This window comes from Portunus trituberculatus, chromosome 20 (genome assembly GCF_017591435.1).
Source record: "Portunus trituberculatus isolate SZX2019 chromosome 20, ASM1759143v1, whole genome shotgun sequence".
Taxonomy (NCBI): domain Eukaryota; kingdom Metazoa; phylum Arthropoda; class Malacostraca; order Decapoda; family Portunidae; genus Portunus; species Portunus trituberculatus.
The window spans coordinates 9,270,327-9,295,159 of NC_059274.1; the positions used below are offsets into that span (position 1 = coordinate 9,270,327).

A 24,833-nucleotide genomic window follows, 5' to 3' on the forward strand; every position below is an offset into this window, starting at 1 on the left:
TCGCCTAGCATTCCTAAGAAGACCAGAAAGTCTCCTACTCTCGAAGTGAAGCTGGATATTATTCACAGACACAAGAGTGGTGAGAAAACTAATAGCATTGCTCGCCACCATGGCTTGACACCATCTACTGTCTCTAGTATTTTCAAGTCAGCAGACTCTATTAAGAAGTCTGGTGAGACCGTATCTTCCTTGCAAGCTAAAAGAACCACCTCAACTCATGACTCTGCAATGTATAAAATTGAAAGCCTTGTGGAAAAGTGGTACATAAGTTTTGTATGCGGTACAATGATGCGCCCTTTGTTTACATTCCACAAGTTGCCAGTTAGTATCTTTCCCGTTTCACTCTCCCTCCCTTCATAAATTTAAGATCATCAACATTATAAAGTTACGTACATACATACATTAGTGTATGTTATAATGACTTAAATTAAACTGCCTAAATGTTTAACTTAATAATTTATACTTTCAATAAACCTTTCACTTTACTATGATGCACTCTCGCTTTGTTTACTCTCAATGGAAGTTCAAGTCAGGGGTCAAACTTGTTATAATTAGTTCACTTAGCGAAAATTCGCTTAACGAACGTTTTTTTTAGGAACGTAACCCGTTCGTTAAACGGGATTGCCTGTATATATATATATATATATATATATATATATATATATATATATATATATATATATATATATATATATATATATATATATATATATATATATATATATATATATATATATATATATATATATATATATATATATATATATATATATATATATATATATATATATATATATATATATATATATATATATATATATATATATATATATATATATATATATATATATATATATATATATATATATATATATATATATATATATATATATATATATATATATATATATATATATATATATATATATATATATATATATATATATATATATATATATATATATATATATATATATATATATATATATATATATATATATATATATATATATATATATATATATATATATATATATATATATATATATATATATATATATATATATATATATATATATATATATATATATATATATATATATATATATATATATATATATATATATATATATATATATATATATATATATATATATATATATATATATATATATATATATATATATATATATATATATATATATATATATATATATATATATATATATATATATATATATATATATATATATATATATATATATATATATATATATATATATATATATATATATATATATATATATATATATATATATATATATATATATATATATATATATATATATATATATATATATATATATATATATATATATATATATATATATATATATATATATATATATATATATATATATATATATATATATATATATATATATATATATATATATATATATATATATATATATATATATATATATATATATATATATATATATATATATATATATATATATATATATATATATATATATATATATATATATATATATATATATATATATATATATATATATATATATATATATATATATATATATATATATATATATATATATACACACATTGATATATATATAGGACAGAACCCTGTACTGTTGATATATATACAAACAACCCCTTAACGAAGGTTCACACAACAAAATTTCGCTCAACGAAGGTTTCATTTTACTATCATCTGCTCGTTTAACGAACACCAAACTCGCTTTAACGAAGTTTTATCCAGGTAATTTTTACCAAGTCTGAAAGTCCCGCCGTTTCACGTAAGTCGACAGGTTTTTTAATACACCAGCGCCTCTCGTGGACAACACGTGCATCACTCACTCCCCCTGTTCAAAACAATAACATCATCAGCAGCAGCTCGTCTTCCCTCGCTCAACTTACCACCAAAACGCCCTGCAGTGTCGCCTAGCATTGCTAAGAAGACCAGGAAGAGTCTTACTCTCGAAGTGAAGCTGGATATTATTCACAGACACGAAAGGCGAGAAAACTAATAGCATTGCTCGCCACCATCTTGACTCCATCTACTGTCTCCATTATTTTCAAGTCAGCAGACCCTATTAAGAATGCTGGTAAGACCGTATCTTCCTTGCAAGCTAAAAGAACCATCTAAACTCATGATTCTACAATGGATAAAATGGAAAGCCTTGTGGAAATGTGGTACATAAGTTTTGTAAGTGATACAATGATGCATCTTTGTTTACACTCCACAGGTTGCCAGTTAGTCTCTCCCATTTCACTCTCCCTCCCTTCATAAATTTAAGATCATCAACATTATAAAGTTACATACATACATACATTAGTGTACATTACAATGACTTAAATTAAACTGCCTAAATCTTTAACTTCATAAGTTTTACTTTCATTAAACCTTTCACTGTACTAAGATGCACTCTCACTTTGTTAACTCTCAATGGAAGTTCAAGTCAGGGGTTAAACTTGTTATAATCGATTCGCTTAACGAAGGGTTTTTTAGGAACGTAACCCCTTCGTTAAGCGGGGATTGCCTGCATATATAAATATATATATATATATATATATATATATATATATATATATATATATATATATATATATATTTTTTTTTTTTTTTTTTTTTTTACATTACAAGGGCACTGGCCAAGGGCAAACAAAGTGTTGGAAAAAAAAAATCCCGCTGGTTGCCAGGCCCTGTCAAGAGAAAAGTAAAAAGAGAAAAAACAAAAAAATCTAAAAGGAGGGTCCAGTTAACGTAAGAGGTGTCTTGACACTCCTCTTTTGAAAGAGTTTAAGTATATATATATATATATATATATATATATATATATATATATATATATATATATATATATATATATATATATATATATATATACTATGATTATTATCTCTGTACTCTCTCACAGTCACTGCCAACACCATATGCTAGGTACATGTTTACATATAACAAGATTGATACATAGGCTATTAAAAAATATTAAGAGTTTTTAAATGCAAAATATCGAGATCTAATAATGACTTAAATGTACACATGTCTTGAAATATCAGGTGAAATCCTTCATTTAATTTTCAGTGCTTAAATCAGCTCATTTTTCTATTCTTTTCTACTTTTTTTTTTCAATGTCTTTCAAAAGAGGGTGCATCTTATGAGCCATCAAATTCACTATCTTGTGTAAAGCAATAATAATTTTTCTTATAAATTAATCTAATATAATTTAACTAAAAATTGCTTATGATCCTGAAAGTGCTCACGTACCACCTGGTAGGCCTTCGTGCCCAAGTTGGGAATCACTGCTTTGGCCCATGCAGGTATTCTCTTTGACACCAATGAAATGAGGGAGACTATACAGAGAAGCGACCTAATTACTACTAAAATGAAGATGATCATGACATTTAGACATCTTGCTGGAAAAAATACTAAGAAAAAAGTTATGCAGTAGTGATGAGGTTGGGGAGACATTGTGAGAATCACAGGTGGCTTGGAATTACTCCTGAGCACTGAAAATTATTTGTGTACATCGAGGTTCTTTATTGGGATCATGACTAACTTATGTATTTTAAAGATTGATTATTGTCTTATACAGTAATACTCCGCTTAACGAACGTTCATTTAACGTACTATATAAAGTTAGACCAAAAAGTCCGCATAATGTACAACCACATCCGTTTTAGCGACTTTTCTGGGTTTGAATTTGCCGGATGAGGGACCGAATGCGGCAGCTCCGCTGTGATTGGCTGGCTTCCCGCCTCTGTTTCTGGCGCTCCTGGAGCTGGATCCAAGATTCTTTAATAATGTCAGAGCAGCCTCTTGCTGCGAAATGGCATCCATGAACACTTGGAGGGACGGTGACAAGGTTGCTATCAGGTTGTTCTGAGGTTGCTGGGAACACCACCTCTCGAGGTGGTGTTACTGTCTTATATATGCATTTATGTTCACAAAACAACATTTCTATTAGCTTTTTACAAACCCTACCCCCACGAAAGGCTTGTTTTGTAATGCATAAAATGAAATGTTGCATGGAATACCAAAAACTAAGCAGAGATGATATGAGCCACAGACGAAGCAGGAGACTGGCGGCCACTCGGCCGCTTCTTCTTCTTCTTGTGACTCTTTTGCTTGCGTGTTACTTTCATCATGATGTTTATGTTTTCACTCCTCTATTGCCTGCTATAATGGATATCATATCTTAGTATTCATATACGGTCATGCCACGAGGATAACCTGGACTCCATGGCACTGAGTGTTAGTGAATTACTAATGAAATACCGCGATATTTCATTAATAATTCACTATCACTCAGTGCCACGGAGGTGAGGTTATCCTCATGGCATGAGCGTATATGAATACTAAGATATGATATCCATTATAGCAGGCAATAAAGGAGTGGAAACAAATATCATGGGGAAAGACAACACGCAGGCTAAAAGGGTCACAAGAAGAAGAAGAAGCGGCCGAGTCGCCGCGAGTCTGCCGCTTTGTCTGTGCCTCATCTCATCTCTGCTTAAATTTTCTGTATTCCATGTAAGATTTCACTTTATGCATTACGAAACAATCCTTTCTTGGGGGCAAGGTTTGTAGAAAGCTAATTGAAATGTTATTTTGTGAACATAAATGCGAGAATGTGAGAGAATTTGTACGTAGCTCCTATAACTTCCAATGATTCATATGACATCATAAAAGCAGTGGTACACCGGTGGCTCAATATGCTGCCAAACGTATATATAATATTTTTTCTAACCCATGTGGTATGTTGGGGACCAGCCCAGAACACATCCCCCCCCTATTTCAATTATTTCCTATGGGAAAATTACGTCCGTTTAACGAATTTTCGCTCTACGAACAGTTTTGACATCCCTTATCCTGTTCATTAAGCGGAGTATTACTGTACTCTTTGTCTCTATCATATATGTAAAAAATTAAGGGAATACAGGTAACTCGATTTACGTGTGTTTAATTTACACGTTTTTGTTATTATACGACCGAAAAAATATTATAATTAATTCAATTTACGCGATCGGTTTGCTTATATGTGATTTGGCCCAACCGCATTTTCAAACTGAGCACCAGACGTAACTTCAAACTGCGCGCCAGAGTTCCGCAGCTGGCCGATAGGTGGGAGCTCCATTGCCATGGACGCACTCTTCTGCTACACAGTGATGCAAACAGAATTTTCCAAGAAAAAGCAACAGACCACCATGCTGCAGTTTTTCAAGAAAACACTAGTGGAAGATGTAGTACCAGAAGAGGATGTGGACGATCCCATAGAAGCGGTGGAAGCAGGGGAAGCGCAGGTGGATGATGACATCCTTGACTAGGAGGTGAACAGTGACGGCTTGTGAGGGGTTAAGACATTGGCATCCTGTGTTTATTTTTTTACTAGTGTTTACTCTTATACTGTGGGATTATTTTTGATAAGTGGATTTTTGATAAAGTGGAAAAGCTCAGAGGAAGATGGTGACTGACTGTGGTGTGAGTGGTGAAGGCAGTGATGCAGCGAGTGTTGTGTTTACATATTCTTTGTTTTGTTGTTTTCTCTTATTATTTTTTGCTTTCTCTTATTATTTCTTGCTTTTCCCTTTACTTTAAATACTCTTCTAGTATTTAGAATGATAAATAATAAAAACATGTTAATTTAGCCAAATAAATAGAGTATTTTGTACAAATTTTTTTTGGATCACATCCCACATCCCCCCTATTATCTATTGTTTCTTATGAGAATTACATGTTTGTTTTACGTGAATTTTGATATACACAATGCCTCTTGGAACGCATCTATCGCATAAATTGAGTTACCTGTATTTATAGAAACTAGAAATTAGTAATAAATGGCAACTCATGTTTTCTTTTGTTATTTATAATCAGTAACTTTGTTCTACAACCAAAATATTATATGGCAACGGAAGCAATTGGGAGTTAAAGAGTTAGAAATTCTGTTAGAACACTAATCAGTTAAAAAAAAAAAAAAAGTGTTAGGTAACTGAGGTTCCACTGTATATGACAGTAACTGATGAATCTTGGCTACAAACTCTTCTAGGCTCATGCAGCCTGCATAGTTTAATTTCTGGTGAAATCACTAGTTAACCTCATGGAACTATTGATGCTTCTCGACCCATAGGGTTCTCTATCATGTGCTAACATTGAGAGGATAGTACTTTGTTTCCTTTACCACTAAACTCATTGAATGACACAATCCTCATGACTGACAAATCATACATACTACACCTTTGGATTGACAATCAATCTAACCTTAGCACATTACTGTTAGCCTTACACTCACCGGAGGGGTGCTGAGTCCACCTGATGGGTAATTTGGGGGGGGCATCTGAGGAAGAAAGATCATGGGTTGTGTCAGGTGGTAAGTCTCACATGTATACAGACAGGTCATATTATAGGAGTATCAGTTATACAAGAAGTAGATTATATGATAAGTGTAAATAAGGGACTATTTTCTTTACAAGAGTACAAAAATCTTCCATCTGAGGTGAGTCAAATTACAATTTAAAATGTGCACTTTTCTGCATCCAGGCTATATATATATATATATATATATATATATATATATATATATATATATATATATATATATATATATATATATATATATATATATATATATATATATATATATATATATATATATATATATATATATATATATATATATATATATACAGTGATACCTTGAGATATGAGTCTAATTCATTCTGTGATGGAGCTCGTACCTCAAAAAAAAATTTCCCATTGAAAGCTACTGAAATGCCATTAATCCATTCCAGTCTACCCAAAAAGAGCACCACTATCTTTTTGTGTGTTTTCAGGAATGAATTAATATAAATAGATAAACTACTTTTAAAAAGTATATTTATCTAAGAGGGTGCTTTCCATGGGACGTTACCCTACTGCATTCCCAACCCTCCCTTGGGACTGTCAATCATCAGCTGAAGTGTACAAATATAGCCATCCACAGAAGACTGGGTACTATAATAATAATCATAGAACTTGTTGATGATCCTGTACACATTTTTCATTGAATAAATAAAGTTTTAAGAGAGAGAGAGAGAGAGAGAGAGAGAGAGAGAGAGAGAGAGAGAGAGAGAGAGAGAGAGAGAGAGAGAGAGAGAGAGAGAGAGAGAGAGAGAGAGAGAGAGAGAGAGAGAGAGAGAGAGAGAGAGAGAGAGAGAGAGAGAGAGGGGCACCACCTTAGTCATAGAGGTTTGTTTACCTTTTTCTCCCCCCTCTGTGATAAGTATCAGTGGAGGAGGTACATGGAGATAGAAATTTGTTTTGCCTTTTCAGTTACGTACACATGCATATTTTATCAATGCATGAAAATATATGAAATAACAGCAAAAGTTTATTTAGCATTCTTAACTTCGACAAAGATGTTTTCCGCTAATGGTGGCAAATGGTAGAGGAGGGAGGGAGGAAAGGATGCAGGGACCATTCACACATAAACATTAAACATAAATCAAAACTGCACTTCCTATAGATATAAAGTAAAGGTCAGTAAATAGTGTGAAAATGATGAAAAAACAATCACAGTGCATGAGATCCACAGGAAACATGTAGATACTAGCTCAGCTAAGGCTGGACCGATGAGACGAGCCGCCGACTACTGCAGAAACATACCCAACCATGACTCATATCTCAAAATAAAAAAAAATAACCAAATTGTGGCTCATATCTCAGGAAGCTCATATCTGAAGGTACCACTGGATATAAGCAGGTAGTCCTCGATTTATACGAATTTACTTTATACGAATTCAGAGTTGTGTCCAAAAATAGGGGTTATTCATCACATTGTACGAATTCCTCAGAATTATACGGTTTCAAGAAAGTTAAAATTCAAGCGCCGATTTAGTTCAGAAATGCAGGTGTCACTAGCTAGCTGTTTCCCTCCACCCGCATCCCTCTCACCCTGGCCGTGCGCCAAGCAGCCTTATTGTTCACCTACGAGTGGTTGTGGCAACATCTCCCTCTCTCGTGCCCAGTGTTTACCATGGCTCCCAAGCGCCTTTCCGCATCTCCAGCTGGTGGTGATACGCTAGACACATCGGGACAACCTCAGTGAGCCCTCACAGCAGCCAACTTGTCTGAGTGTTGTTGGTGCAGTCAATGAAAATTCTCAAAGAAATTGACCCAAATATTGAAAGAAGCACTGCCGTCATCAGAGGCATCATGGAAAAAATGACGTGCTATGAGGTTCTTCTCAAAGAAAAACAACAAAAAAAACAGCAATCGATAACAAGCTTTTTCAGACCGCACACACCAAGTCAAGTAACAGAATCGGAGACAGACGACAATAATAGTGACACATCAGAGGAGGAAGTAGCAAAATAGAGGAAGAAGGTACTAATAAAATAGTTTTGTGTTTAAACATTTCCTTTTTCATAGTTATTTTTATGTTTTTGTAAGTTTATTAATAAAAGCATTAATATGCATATTAGAAATGTGTTTAATGTAAAATGTACACGTACAGTGAAAGATTATTTTATTTTGAACACATCCTTCAAAGTCTAGTGGTGGTGGCAGTGGTGGTGATGATGATGATGATGATGATGATGATGATGGTGGTGGTGGTGGTGGTGGTGGTGGTGGTGATGGTGATGGTGATGGTGATGGTGATGGTGATGGTGGTGGTAGTGGTAGTGGTAGTGGTAGTGGTGCGAGGATGCCCCTGAGCCTCGCCCAGGAGGGTGAGGCTGTTCAACCAAGGGATGAAGTGGATGTGCTGGTAGTCACGCTCATGAAGATCGCGTGGCTGCTTAATGGAAAGGGGCTGGAGGTACTGTACAAAGCTCAGGTCTGCTCTTTTATACGAAAAAAAGAGTCTAGGGAGTTGGGTATTCATTCCTTACTTTATACGATTTTTATTTTATACGGTCCCTTCTGGAACGCATCTACCGAATAAATCGAGTACTACAGGTAACCCCCGCTTAACGAAGGGGTTACGTTCCTAAAAAACCCTTCACTAAGCGAAACTTCGTTAAGCGAACTAATTATAACAAGTTTAACCCCTGAATTGAACTTCCATTGAGAGTAAACAAAGCAAGAGTGCATCATAGTACAGTGAAAGGTTTAATGAAAGTAAAAATTATGAAGTTAAACATTTTGGCAGTTTAATTTAAGTCATTATAATGTACATTAAAGTATGTATGTACATAACTTTATAATGTTGATGATCTTAAATTTATGAAGGGAGGGAGAGTGAAACGGGAAATACACTAACCGACAACCTGTGGAATGCAAACAAAGGGCGAATCATTGTATCACATACAAAACTTAAGGGGCTATCACACTGGCCTATGATATGCGGAACGCAGGCCATGGTTCTTGGTACGAAATCAGGAACACTATCACACACAACCTGCCCGTGTTCTTGTTATGCTAGGCAAATGGCCCACTAACCAGGACAAAGCCTAATCAAAATAAACCAGAACAAAACCATGCCGCTTATACCTCAGCCTGTGCTTTGTCCTGGAACTGCATTTGCACTTCCTCTTGTTGAAGAAAAGGAAGTAAAAAAATTAGAGAAAAGCTGAGACATGCGTGATGGCAACTTTACAGTCAGAGGTGGTTGCCATGAGCCCAAACTTTAGACATGATATATATATATTTTACCTTTCTAAATTGATGAAATATTACTTAATATTCCAATATGAAACATTTTGTCACATTCTTTTTAGTTAAAATGAAAAGTTTTTATGACATATATCATGTTTACTTTTCCATTGGGATAGCATACGGAGAACCGGTATGGATATGAAGCCATCCCAACTTGGTTCCGCTAATCCCGGGCAAGTTCCAGCTATCTAGAGCGGATGTTCCTAGTTCCACGTATCATAGGCCAGTGTGATAGGGCCTTTATGTACCACATTTCCACAAGGCTTTCCATTTTATCCATTGTAGAGTCACGAGTACAGATGGTTCTTTTAGCTTGCAAGGAAGATACGGTCTCACCAGCCTTCTTAATAGAGTCTGCTGACTTGAAAAAAGTAGAGACAGTAGATGGAGTTAAGATGGTGGCAAGCAATGCTATTAGTTTTCTTGCCTCTCTCATGCCTGTGAATAATATCCAGCTTCACTTCGAAAGTAAGAAACTTCCTGGTCTTCTTAGCAACTCTAGGCGACATTGCAGGGCGTTTTGGTGGTAAGTTGAGCGAGGGAAGACGAGCTGCTGCTGACGCTGTTATTGTTTTGAACAGGGGGAGTGAGTGGTGCGCATGTTGTCCACAAGAGGCGCTGGTGTATTCAAAAGCCTGTCGGCTTGCGTAATATGACGAGGCTTTCAAACTTGGAAAAAATTACTTGGATAAAACTTCGTTCAACCGAGTTTGGTGTTCATTAAACAAGCAGATGGTAGTAAAATTAAACCTTTGCTGTAGCAAAATTTCGTTGTGTGAACCTTTGTTAAGCGGGGGTTGCCTGTATATATATATATATATATATATATATATATATATATATATATATATATATATATATATATATATATACAGGCAACCCCCGTTTAACGAAGGGGTTACGTTCCTAAAAAACACTTCATTAAGCGAAACTTCGTTAAGCGAACCGATTATAACAAGTTTAACCACTGATTTAAACTTCCATTGAGAGTAAGCAAAGCGAGAGTGCATCATAGTACAGTAAAAGGTTTAATGAAAGTAAAAATTATGAAGTTAAACATTTAGGTAGTTTAATTTAAGTCATTATAATGTACACTAATGTATGTATGTACATAACTTTATAATGTTGATGATCTTAACTTTATGAAGGGAGGGAGAGTGAAACGGGAAATACACTAACCGACAACCTGTGGAATGTAAACAAAGTGCGCATCATGGTACAGCATACAAAACTTATGTACCACATTTCCACAAGGCTTTCCATTTTATCCATTGTAGTCACGAGTTCTGGTGGTTCTTTTAGCTTGCAAGGAAGCCTTCTTAATAGAGTCTCTTGACTTGAAAATAGTAGACAGTAGATGGATTCAAGCCATGGTGGGAAGCAATGTTATTAGTTTTCTGGCCTCTCTTTTGTCTGTGAATAATACCCAGCTTCACTTCGAGAGTAAGACACTTTCTGGTCTTCTTAGGAACGTTAGGCCACATTGCAGGGTGTTTTGGTGGTAAGTTGAACTAAGGAAGATGAGCTGCTGGTGACGCTTTTATGTTTTGACTGGGCAGTGAGGGGTGCGTGTGATCTTGATCTTGATCTTGATGCTACAGGTGACGCAGAATTTCTTCTGAGTCAGGCCTTTGTATCGGCAGAGCTTGTGTTGTCCACGAGAGGCTTGATCTTGATCTTTATTCTACAGATGTCTCAGGATTTCTCATGAGGCAGGCCTTAGTACCAGCAGCTCCTGATGTATTCAAAAGCCTATCAGCTTGCATGATACAGTGGGGCTTTCAAATATGGAAAAAAATTACCTGGATAAAACTTCATTAAAGCGAGTTTGGTGTTCGTTAAACGAGCAGATGGTAGTAAAATGAAACCTTCGTTATAGCGAAATTTCGTTGTGTGAACCTTCGTTAAACGGGGTTTGCATGTATATATATATATATATATATATATATATATATATATATATATATATATATATATATATATATATATATATATACAATGGAGACTCAATACTCAAACTTAATTCATTCCAAATGACCATTCAAGTATTAGAAAGTTCGACTATTGGTACCTATAAATCAGGTAATTCATTCCAGCAATTTTCAAACCCAAGTTTAGAAAAAAGTGGCTTAATTTTGCAGTTGCCTCTAGCATTGGCACATAGAAGCAGGGTTAGCCTGTCTTTCATGGCCTTGTGTCCTGGCAAACACTTCTCTTCCTTTGTTATATAGATCATGTTTGGTAGTTTTTTTTTCCAAAACAAGCCAGTTTCATCACAATTAACCCCTAAAACTCGGGGATGTTGGGATTTGTAGCTCGTGCTAACTCGGGAGGTTTGGCGAGAAACACACAAAATAGCCTGTACTCACATACTGATTACACTTGGAAATTCAATATACGAGTGTGAGAACAATGCAAAAAACCTGAAGTCTCTAGATGCTATGGTTACCAAAATATCACAGATTAAATGAGGTGGTATCATTGGTGCACATGGCCTTGCATCCGATCAGGTCCAGCGTCCTTGGCTAGAGCGATAGAAAACAGGCCTCTCTCTCTCTCTCTCTCTCTCTCTCTCTCTCTCTCTCTCAATCAAAATGTTTGCAAAATGATCTAATTTGTATATTTTTAGCAAAAACATATACAAAATACATACAATAAGAGTTGCTGGTGGTGGTGGTGGAATGTCCTCACCCCGGTGGTTGAACCTCCTATATCCATATCAGAGCCCAGAACATCACTATCTTCATTCTCTATTATTGTAGAAACTGTTCTTTCCAAAGCCCTTCTGATACCACTCTCATTCAAAAGTTGTGTGCCCGCAACATGGCGAGAGACCCGAGGTGTAAAAGTAAGGCGCGGGAGAGGTGGCAGAATCGGACACTGTGAAATCACTGTCGCTCCCACCATCTATCGTGGGAGTTAGTGACACAGTGATGTATAACATATGTTTACTCCTGACTTGGGGGCTCGCCGTGCCTCAAAACAGAATAAATTCAGTCCTTTTTTTAAAATTCACAAACCACCTTTTACTTGCTTTAAAATCATCATTGGAGTCAGATGTAGTATCAGAAATAAGATTACGATCCAGCAGCCTAGCCTTCGCACAAATTATGCCCTCTGACAAAGAATCACCAGCCATCAGCCTTTGGTTTATCTAATCAACAATTTTTCCATTTCTTCCACTGCCACAGGTCGCTTAAATTGCCTTTTCACACCAATCGCCACATCAGCTCTTTTAATGAGCTGTCTTCTTCAGTATTGTGGCTACTGTAGATTTAGCCGTACAGTACTCAGCTGCAAGATCGGTTATTCTTCCTCCTTTCTCGTATTTATCAATAATCTCCTTTTTCCTTTTGATGGTTGTCACTACTTTCTTTCTTGTAGGCTTATTCTCACCACTAACAAGCCTCTTCGGTGCCATTGCAAGCTTCTTAATGGGGAAAAAAAAAAAACTGCGGAGAAAGCGCAGAACAATGTTATTCATACAACAGCGAAGGATTATTAAACTGGCTGCGGTGGACTGGTGGGGCGTGCCACGCGTGGGGCGGCAGGAAGGAAAAGACCTTTTGTTTACAGCTGTTTACACTGTGTATATATATATATATATATATATATATATATATATATATATATATATATATATATATATATATATATATATATATATATATATATATATATATATATATATATATATATATATATATATATATATATATATATATATATATATATATATATATATATATATATATATATATATATATATATATATATATATATATATATATATATATATATATATATATATATATGAAATAAAACATCAAAGATTTGATAATGATAGATTATCTGACAGTGCCTTCTGGCAAGTAACAATTCACTTGACAGATACATTCTAAATTTGCTACTTGATCCATTTTAGTCTTATGTTAGTGTAATTTCAAAATAATTTATTTGTATAATTTTAAAATCAACATTTCAAATCATCTCTTTTAATGTTCATATCAGTATAAATTTGAAGTAGTTTACCATATTTGATGGCTCATAAGGTGCACCTTTTGGGGACCCCCCAAAAAAGTCTCAGGAAATGAGCCAGCATCCTATGATGCCAAGGTTCAGTAGAGACATTAGTTGGTGGCAAAAGACTCAAAAATCAAACTCCAGACATCTTCATAGATGTAAGCAAAGTGATGATAGTTACTACACCACAAAACAACTCTTTCTTTCAAGGTAACAATAAATAATAGGTCACACTTATTGGTAATTCACATAGAATGACACCAGTCAGGAAGAATTTGTCAAGTGACCATGCATTGCATGAACCAAAACAAATGCGGTCGGTGTTGGTGATCTTGATCTTGATACAGGCATGCTTCACAACGTTATTTAGTGTGGTCAGTGTGCATGCTTCCACCAGATCACTTCAAAGCCATAGGCAAGGGGATTCTCAAGCTAGCCAGTGTACTGACTGGACGTAGGTTCTGAGCAGCTCCATGCCAACTAGTTGTAACTTCATCCACCTACAGAGCTCAAATATTGCCCCAAGCCAAGCTTACAGTGCAGTGTACAACAGATAAGCTGGATGATGCTGTTGAAGTAATGCCTCTAGTGGAAACAGTAGTCCAGCTGGGCCCCAAGCCCGTACTCGTCGACTCAACATCACCAGGTGACCACATAGATGCCTCCACCATGGTCACCAAACATATCAGAACACCATTGTCTGGTAAGATTAACAAATCCACCAAAACTGCTACTGATTGTTATACCCGTTCTTACGCATGTATAGCTGCCTCTAACCCTCTTCGCACTACTGAGTCTGCTGGGCGCCTACATCCGCCCCCACTCATAAGCAGGTAGTGTTTGTACGCTCTCTTGATGGAAGCAGATGCTTTATCCACCCAGCCAAGGTATTGCGTGTGGATCAATATTTGCTAAGAAGTACATCGAACAAACCTTGGCCATCACTGGAGGTGGCCAACCTTGATAACCTGGAGCCAGGCCCCAGAGTCAGTGACCCGACTGGGGGAGTGACTATCCTAAACAGCTGGCCCACTCAACTAGTTGATGCCTTACACTTCCCAGACCAAGACAAGACACATACAGACAGCCCCAAACCAGGCCATACACCTCAAATTTCGTGAGCCCCTCCCTGAGAGAGTGACCATAGGGAACCTGGTATACCATGTTAGGCCCAACACCCTCCCAGTCATGCGCTGCACCCGCTGTCTCCTGTTTGGCCATGGCAACATTTTTTGCAATGGGTGTGCCCATTGCAGGAAATGCAGTGGCTTCCATGACAATGACGGGTGTATCAGGGAAGACCATTGTTTGTTTTGTGGTCCCGGCCACTGCCCCACCTCTAAGCAGTGCCCAGCTTGCCTCTAGACAGTGCAGCGGCAGGAACTGCATCATGACAAGGCCTACTCCCTCTTGGACATCAAAAAGAAAATGAGAGGCATCCTCCCAGGAACTTTTCTCCTCCCGAAACCTGCACCTCAAGCACACCCACCCTCCAAGAAAGGACACCCTCATCCTCCTCCCCTACACCTCACTCATCCTTGCCAAATTCATTGCACTCCCAAAACCTCCACCTCTGTCCCCACCCTTGCTCCTCGCCCTACACCCTTCCAGGCTCCCATCCCAGCACCCATCCTTGATCCTACTCCTGCTCCTACTCCCACCAAACCCCTAAGCCCCATTATTAGTATGGTACCACTCACTGCTTAGCCACCCACACCCAAAGCCCAACAGACCCACCACCACCACAAACCACACCACACAGTCATACCACGACACACCACTAAACCCTCCTTCATTCCCAAGGGCCTCTACAGGACAGACTTAACAGATGCTGGGGAATTTGTATCCCCAAACCCTTTGCACCAATGCCACCCACCAAAGGCTCCCCAGCCCAAAGCCCCACAGCCAGCAGCCCAGCAGCCCTTGCCCTCGCTTGGTAGTGCAGGCTTTGTCCCGTCTTCTTCCTCACTCCAAGCCCAGCATACCTCGGGTTTTGCATGGCCTGCTTTTACTAAGGGATTAGCACCAATAGCACTTGATTTCTTTAACTTCCTGCTTTCAGGGTATAGCTTCAGTGAGAACCTCCTTCAGTGCCTGCCAGGACTCCTCTCCTTCATCACATCACTCACACAATGAATGATCCACTTGCCTCCTACTTTATTTTCTGGAATACTCAGTCTTTGTACAGGAAACTTCCAACTTTTAAAACCACACTCTCTTCATACTCTCCTATTGTTGGTGTCTGTGAGACATGGCTCACACACCCATTCTCCCTCTCCTTTCCAAACTATACTTCTTACAGGAAGGACAGAGAGACTGACGAAGTAGGAGGCGGCCTACTTGTACTGATCCACCAGTCCCTTCCTTCTAGCCCTCTCTCTATCACTTCTTTCACAGGTGGTGGACTGGAGCATCTGGGAGAGACTGTTACCTTTGACTCGGGCCCTTTAAACATTCTGCTAATTTACAATCCATGTCTTGATATCTCACTTCAGGAATTTCAACACTTGTTTTCTCAAATTCCCTCCCCAGCATTAATAATGGGTGATTTTAATGCCCATCATGACTTCTAGGAACCAGCCCTCCCCAGGAGCCAGAGAAACTCTTCAGGCACGTCACTCTCAAGTTTTCTGACGGATGGTGATTCCCTCTCCCTTCTCATACCTCCTGGCCTCCTTACCAGCATTGACCCAGTTTCAGGGAAACCTTCCACTCTCGACCTGTACCTGGGGAATGGCCCACTCCTCCTCACCACTATAACAACCAGCCCTTACATGGGGAGTGACCATCTTCCTGTGATAACTGCTTTCCCCATCATTGCCACCACACCCTCCCACTTCATGCAGACTCTATTGGTCATTCAAAAAGAGAGATCTGGTATCTTTTCAGACAGAGTTAAATTCAATTGTCCCACCCATGACCCTCCCATCAGTTGACAAAATTCACTACCACACAGAGATATTGGTGACTTTGGGATCCCACCACTTCCATCTTGTCACTTCCTCACCTTCCCCGTTCCTTTCGAGTCTCCTGGTGGTCTCGCATGTGTGCAGCGGCCCTTCAGGCTAAGCGCCATGCATTTACAGCATGGCGAAGGAACCCAATCCCTCCACTGACGTTTTCATTACCTAGAGGCCCAGTGCAAGCGTGTTATTCTTGATGAGAAATGCTCAGCGTGGGCCTCCTTTTGTGCTTCCTTATCCTTTTCCACCTCAATCTCCCGAGCCTGGTCTTTCTTCAAGAAGATGGTCCACCCACAACCCCTTTTCACTTTTCCGCTAATTAGTAATGGTGTCCTCCTCACCACTGATGCCCAAAAAGCAGTGTCTTGCCGCCCACATTCACACAACACTCGGCTCTCCAGATCCTGTGCCCCCACCTGTGCTACCCTCTTCCTCACACTCCAGCCATGAAATTAGCATAGTTATAACTCCCCAGGAACTCACCTCAACCTTGCACTCACTGTCCGCTAGGAAGGCAACGGGACTGGACGATGTGCCAAATGAGTTTCTTCAATGCCTCCCAGATGCTCTGCTGTAGCTCCTTCTGGACGTCCTCAACAACAACTGGTTGTCGGGGATGTTCCCTTCAGCGTGGCGTTTTGCCATCACTGTTCCTATTCCTAAATTTGGCAAGAACCAGAGGATGGCCTCCCCTTATAGACCTATTAGCATCCTGTCTAACATTAGTAAGGTTTTCGAGCATATAATTCAAAATGGACTAACTTGGTGGTTGGAACACCTACCACCTAACATGTTTGGTTTTTGCCCTCACCGTGGTACCCTTGATGCCTTGCTGTTACTGGAGCATCACATTCAGGAAGGATTTAACCACAAAAAATTCACTTTAGTAGCTTTTCTAGATCTTAAGGGTGCTTTTGACCCTGCCTCAGACAACTCAATTCTTGAAAAACTTGCCCGCCTAGGACTCATTGGTCCACCACTAAATTGGATTCAGTCCTTCCTAACAAATAGATCCTTCTCCCTGGTAATTGGTAACACCTTCTCTAGGTCATATCCAATCACCAGGGGTGTTCCTCAAGGTTCTCCACTCAGCCCTCTACTCTTCAATGTCTTACTTTCTGACTTTCCCTCCCCAACTGGCACACATGCATTTATCTATACTGATGACATTTCCCTCCTTTGTTCTGCTTCTACTATCCAAGAGGCTTAACTTTTACTTCAGAGTGGGCTTGACCTTGTCCACTCTTGGACTGCCCGTTGGGGCCTGACAGTGAGTGCCCAGAAGTCTAGCCTTCTGTGCTTCACCAGAAGGCGAATACCCAACATTCCAATGGTCACCATCAATGGTTCCCCGATCCCTTTCAAATCAAATCACAAATTCCTTGGCCTACTGTTGGATAGCCCCTGCCTAACCTGGGGCTGCCACATACAGTACCTGGTGACCTCATGCCTTAAAAGGCTAAACTTAATGAAATCCCTGGCTGGTGTTAAGTAGGGTGCGGACAGGCATACTCTCCTCCATTTTTATTGTACTTATATCTGGAGTCGCTTGGACTACGGATGTGAGGTTTATGGAGCGGCCTCACAATCACTTCTCCGTAAATTGGATGTCATACAAAATTCAGCCCTTCGTATTGCACTGGGAGCATTTAAGTCCTCCCCAGTCTGTGCCCTTCAGGCAGAGGCTTCCCTCCCCTCCCTGTCATACAGACGTTCCAGCTTCCTTGTCCGGACCTACGACTACACCAAACTTGCCTCCTCCCCTAGGTGTCATGCCCTTTACTCCCTCCTCCTTCGGCACAGCAGGGAGCCACTTCATGGACCCTTGCCATATCAAGCCCACACACCCTTTGTAGACAGAGCCGTCTCCTTCTTTGGAACTCTCCAGGTGACTCCTTCCCTTTTTTCTCATCCTTAAAAAACTTCTCCTCTGGGCCCTTGGTACTCTCTCTCTTCCTCAGTCTCTCTGTCCCTTCACACATCCACACAATAGTCCAAAGCTGGCTGCCCAGTGCAGAGCAGAACTCTATTCACCTCACTCCTCCACTCACAGTACCACAACCACTTTCACATCTACACCGATGGCTACCGCCTCACTAACCCTCCATCCATTGGTGCAGTCAGTCATTTACATCCCCTCCAGGTCCCTTGCCACTGACTGGAGGTTGCCGGCCACTGCCTCCATCACCACAGCAGAAATGTTCGCCATCAAAGAGGGCCTTCAATTTGCCACCACCCTTGCTGCCCCTTGCTCACTATCCCTCTTCTCAGACTCTTTCTCTACTCTCCAAATCATAAAATCCCACCGCCCACACTCCCACCACAACCTCACCCTTATCATCCATCGCCTCATCCTCCAACTGACCTCCCTGGGACACACCATCCACCTTCAGTGGGTACCCGCCCATGTCGGTGTCATAGGAAACACGGTGGCCGACAGGGCAGTAGCAGAGGCACACACCCATCCCTCCTCTACTGACTTAGCTACTGACCAGACAGACTTCCTAACTGACCCCAAGACAGTCTGCAGGCGACACTACAATTTAACAGTGACTAATGCCTTACATCACACCTCACTGGGACACATTAGACAGGACACAAGACACCACTGGTGGACCGACTCACCCAACCGGGCACTGGAAACAGCAGTCACCAGACTGAGAATTGGCCACACCCACCTCAACTCCCACCTGCACAGGATAGGCATGACCATTTCTCCCCACTGTCCCTGGTGCCACACCACAAAGCCTGACACCCCAGAACGCCTGCTACTGCACTGCCCTCATCACCACTCACACAGTGCGGCCCTCCTCCACTCGCTACCTGCTATTCAACCACACAGGCCAACACTGACTGACCTCCTGGATGGCTGCACAAACACTACTCTGGCTTTCAAGACTCTCAACCTCACCAGGACATTCCTACAGAAAACAAACCACCTCCAATGCATATAGCCTGAACACATCACCACCGCATCCTGCACCTTTGGGGCACTAGAGGCTGTGGCACACAGGCTGCACGGCCCCAACAAACCCGAAAGAAGAAAAAGTTCTTTAGTGTGATGCCATTATTCCTTGAGGTCAGGCACACTTTCATACAATTGAAATTGCACATATCTTTTAACATTGCATACATGTAAAAAATTTAAAAAAAAAAAAAATTATTAGCCCTGTAGTCTGATTCTCTCATAGTTACTGCCAATGCAATATGTCAGGTACATGTTTACATCTCACAAGTCACAGCAGGATTGGTGTGTTGCCTACTAGCAAAGAAAAAAGTTTTCAAATGCAAAATATTTGGATCTAATAGTGATCTAAATGCATGTGAGTCTTCAAATATCAGGTGAAATCCTTCACTTCATATTCAAAGCTTAAATCTGCTCATTTATCTTTTATTTTATTTCATTGTCTGCCACAAGTGGGTGTCTTATGAACCCATGCATCTTATGAGCCATCAAATACAGAAAGTAGTTGTAAGATTTCCCTTTTATAATTTTAATTGATTCCTTTCTTTAAATATTCTCACTTTTGTAATGATGTTATCTAAAAACTGGCTCCTTAGTCTCAGACAAATTTTATGAATGACAATGTATGTATTATGTTTTTCTCTCTTTCTCTTTTAAAATATGTTCAGTGTCCTATGCATCTTCTTTTGAAGGCAATCATTATTATTATTATTATTAGTAGTAGTAGTAGTAGTAGTAGTAGTAGTAGTAGTAGTAGTAGTAGTAGTAGTAGTAGTAGTAGTAGTAGTAGTAGTAGTATCATTATTATATATGATGATTAAAATGTGCAGGAACGGGTTTGGGAGTGTTGAAAGAGAACCAACCACACCACTCCCCTTTCCTTTACCTACATACCACTCATTCTCTCAAGTCCAGTCCTCTTTTAAACTGAACTCGTGTCTCTTAGACTTCTACTGTTCCTGCCTTATTGCTTACTGTTTCATTTGTACTCTATCACCATATTACTTGCAAGCATATACGTACAGTGGTACCTCAGGTTATAAATTTATTTCATTCCATAATGTAGTTCGTCTCCTGAAACACTCATATCTCGAAACAAATTTCCCTATTTAAAATCATGGAAATTCAATTAATCTGTTCCATACCTGAAAAATATCAATAAAAAATCTATTAACATGGTATTTTATGCAAAATTAAGGTAATTTTATAATAAAGATAAATAATATTGGTATATAGTGGTCCATTGCTGCACTGCTGAACAAAAAATCACTTACAGTAAAACCTTGCTTGACGAATGTCTCTAAGGACAAACAATTCGGGAGACGACCAAAAAATTTGTCAATATATCGACCCAGGGGACGAACGATATTTCGGGGGACGAACGCAGTTAAATGACTCGCCGGCAGGCAAGCCGTTTGTGTGATAGCTAATCCGGCAATCACACAACAACAAAACAAAATATAAGCACAAAAGAAAATAGAAACAGGAACATACAAAAAATATTACATAACATAATCTCCGTGCCACCACGATTTTCTTATGTTTTTTCCTGGGCATGGTGATGTTACCGGCGCGCTCTACTGTAGCTTCCTCGGCGTTATCCTCGCTGCTCTGGTGCCTCTCAGCATTACTGTCATCATCATCCTGGCCATGTCCAGGTACTGCAGATTGTGGCACATCTGTCGCAGCTGTTTCCTCGCTCGCCTGGCAAGGAACACCGCCCTACTGCCCGCTCCTCTCACACTGAGCATCACCTCCGAGGATCAAAGGAACTTCCTGGCCACGTGCCTTTAACTTCCCTTCTTGAAAGTCCAAACTTGCTCCCACATGCCTGAGGAAGTCAATCCCCAGCAGGCAAGGGTCTTCCTAAGGCAGAGACGAAGACTGGCAATCTTTCCATGTTTCCCATGCCGATGTTCACTATAACGGAGCCCCACATAGCAGCACTGACTTGTGACGCTACACAGCTGTTGTGTAGCTCTGGCACGCTGCGCACATCCAAAGTCCTCTCTCATGACTGTCTTCTCGGATCTTGTCTGTCTTCCTCCCCATCCTCCTCTCCTCCATTCCATCATGCCATCAACGTCCAGTCTCTCAAGTAAATAACCTTTTCTTTTTTATTCATTTTATTATCATTTTGATAGCATTTAGGTAAGTAAAACAATTTAGGCTTTCTATAATTATTTCGTTCATGTCATGCATACATTAAAGGTCTATTTTGAATGGGTTTTATGGAAAAAGTATGATTTTTTGGGGGGGTCTGGAACGGATTAATGGTATTTCAATACATTCTTATGGAAAAAATTGATTTAGGGGATGAACAAATCGGGTGACGAACAGGATTTAGGAACGAATTATGGTCATGAGCTGAGGTTTTACTGTACATTGAGTGGGAAACAAAGCTTGAGTATGTTACCTAATTGTAACATACAGGAAAAGAGCTATGCTCGTACTGTCCCATCTCCATAAATATGAAAATCCAACATTTCTTTGAATTTATTGATTGTTCTTGCTTTAACGACTCTTATCTAAACCATTCCACACCTCTACACATTTTTGTGAAAAGCTGAACTTCTTGATATCTCTCCTGCAGTTGTCCTTTCTTAATTTCTTTCCATGGCCTCTTGTGTCACTGATCTCCCAGATTAGTCTTTTCTATCTAATTTTTTCAGTCCATTCATTGCTCTGTACACAGTTATGAGATCTCATCTTTCCTTTCTGTGTTCTAAAGTTGTAAGACCTTGTATTCATAGTCTTTCTTCAAATGACCATTCACTTAAACTTGGGGGAAGCTTTGTTGTTCCCCTCTGTATTCTCTCTAGTTTCCTTCTGTGTCTCTTTTTGTTCGGTGACCATACTGTAGCTACATATTCTAATTTTGGGCATATAAGAGTTATCAGTTTTTTTTATCATATCTTCCTCTATGTAAGTGAATGCCACCTTTATATTTCTAAAAAATTCATAGGCATTTCCTGTAATTCTATTTATGTGCTTTTCTGGTGACAAGTTATCCACAATGGTTACTCCTAGGTCTTTTCTTCAGACTTCTTTTTAATTTCTTCATTCCCCATTGAGTAAACTCCCTTCAGCCTTCTTTTTCTCATTCCAAATTCTAATACAATGCACTTTTTGTAATAAATTCCATTTCCCATGTGAGTGACCATTCGACTATTTTATCCAAGTCTAGTTGTAGCACCTCACAATCTTCTTTTCTATTCACCCTTCTCATTAATTTAGTGGCATCTGCAAACAGACTGATGTAACTGTCTATATTTTCTGGTATATCATTCACATATACCACAAATAATATTGGTGCTAATGCTGACCCCTGCAGAACTCTACTTAAGACTCTTTTCCAGGCTGATTTTTTATCTCTTCTAATTGTTTTAATTTCTCTGTCTTTTAGAAAGTTAGTCATCCATTTCAGAAGTCCTCCATTTTGTTCAGGTTTCCACAGTAACCTTTTGTGTGGGACCTTGACAAATGCCTTCTTTAGATCTAAGCAGATGCAGTCCACCCAGCCATCCCTTTCTTGCACTATGTTAACCATTCTTGAGTAGAATTACTAATGAAATATCACGGTATTTCATTAGTAATTCACTATCACTCAGTGCCACAGAGTCGAGGTTATCCTCATGACATGAGAGTATATGAATACTAAGATATGATATCCATTATAGCGGCCAATAGAGGAGTAGAAACATATCGTGGTGAAAGACAACACGCAAGCTAAAAGGGTCACAAGAAGAAGAAGTGGCCGAGTCGCCTGGAGTCTCCGCCTCGTCTGTGGGCAATCTCATCTCTGCTTTATTTTTTGGTATTCCATGTAAGATTTCACTTTATGCATTACAAAACAATCCTTTCTTGGGGGCAAGGCTTGTAAAAAGCTAATAGAAGTACTGGTTAATCCTTGCATTAATGAGTTAGACAGAATAGGGATGAGAGGAAGAAGAAAGCCTTGTGCAGTAAGGACGCAGGAGGAGGGGAGGCATGCACTTAGCAAGATCAGTAGAGCAGTTAGTATGAAAATCGTAATAAAAGATAGAAAGAGATGAAAGCACATTGGGATGCAACATTTGCAGCTTCCCTCCTTTCTTATGTTCTTATGAAACATTTTGGCGGTGAGAAAGAGGCTGAAGACAGTCAGTCAGAGGAGGGGAGTTGATGAGAGGAAAGGCTTTTGATTCCACCCTATCGAATAAAACTGTGTGATTGGAACCCCTCCTCCCTAACAAGTGAAGAGTAGTCCATACAGGGGCAAATGAGGCCCTTGTACAGAGTAAGCGGTTGGAGGGGCGAGAAAAACTGGAGGAGACGCCTCAAAATGCCTAACTTCATAGAAGATGTTTTAGCTAGAGATGAGATGTGAAGTTCCAGTTAAGTTTATGAGTAAAGGACAGACCGAGGATATTCAGTGTGGAAGAGGGAGACAGTTGAGTGTCATTGAAAAAGAGGGGATAGTTGTCTGGAAGGTTGTGTCGAGTTGATAGATGGAGGAATTGAGTTTTTAAGGCATTGAAAACTACTAGATTTTCTCTGCCCCAATTGAAAACCTTAGAAAGATTAGAAGTCAGGCGTTTTGATAGATGGACGAATTGAGTTTTTAAGGCATTGAAAACTGTTAGATTTTCTCTGTCCCAATTGGAAATCTTAGAAAGATTAGAAGTCAGGCGTTCTGTGGCATCTAAGTGTAATCTGTTGACTTCTTGAAGGGTTGGTCGTCTCTGAAAGGATGTGGAAAGATATAGGGTGGTAGCATCAGTGCAGGAGTGGATAGGGCAGGAAGTTTGGTTAAGATCATTAACGAATAATAGAAAGAGAGTGGGTGACAGGACAGAACCCTGAGGAACACCACTATTCATAGATTTAGGAGAACAATGGCCGTCTACCACGGCAGCAATAGAACGGTCAGAAAGGAAACTTGAGATAAAGTTGCAGAGAGAAGGATAGAAACCGTAAGAGAGCAGTTTGGAAATCAAAGCTTTATGCCAGACTCTATCAAAAGCTTTTCATATGTCTAACGCGACAGCAAAATTTTCTCCAAAATTTCTAGAAGAGGATGACCAAGACTCACTAAGAAAACCAGAAGATCACCAGTAGAGCGACCTTGACGGAAGCCATACTGGTGATCAGACAGAAAATTGTGAAGTGACAGATGTTTGAGAATCTTTCTATTCAGGATAGATTCAAAAACTTTAGACAAGCAAGAAAT

General features: G+C 39.1%; 1 protein-coding gene across 8 annotated transcripts in view; it reads right to left on the reverse strand.

Annotated features, from left to right (window-relative positions):
* The window catches only part of LOC123506795 (survival motor neuron protein-like), a 105,680-nt gene that overhangs the window by 13,391 nt on the left and 67,456 nt on the right, over positions 1-24,833 (reverse strand). For 7 of the 8 annotated variants that reach the window (XM_045259141.1, XM_045259138.1, XM_045259142.1 and 4 more), the window contains one exon: positions 6,324-6,368. The exons of the other annotated variant lie outside the window; for it this stretch is intronic. In XM_045259141.1, coding sequence (XP_045115076.1) covers positions 6,324-6,368 — 45 coding nt within the window. The remainder of the gene's footprint in view (positions 1-6,323; positions 6,369-24,833) is intronic. 8 annotated transcript variants of the gene reach the window in all.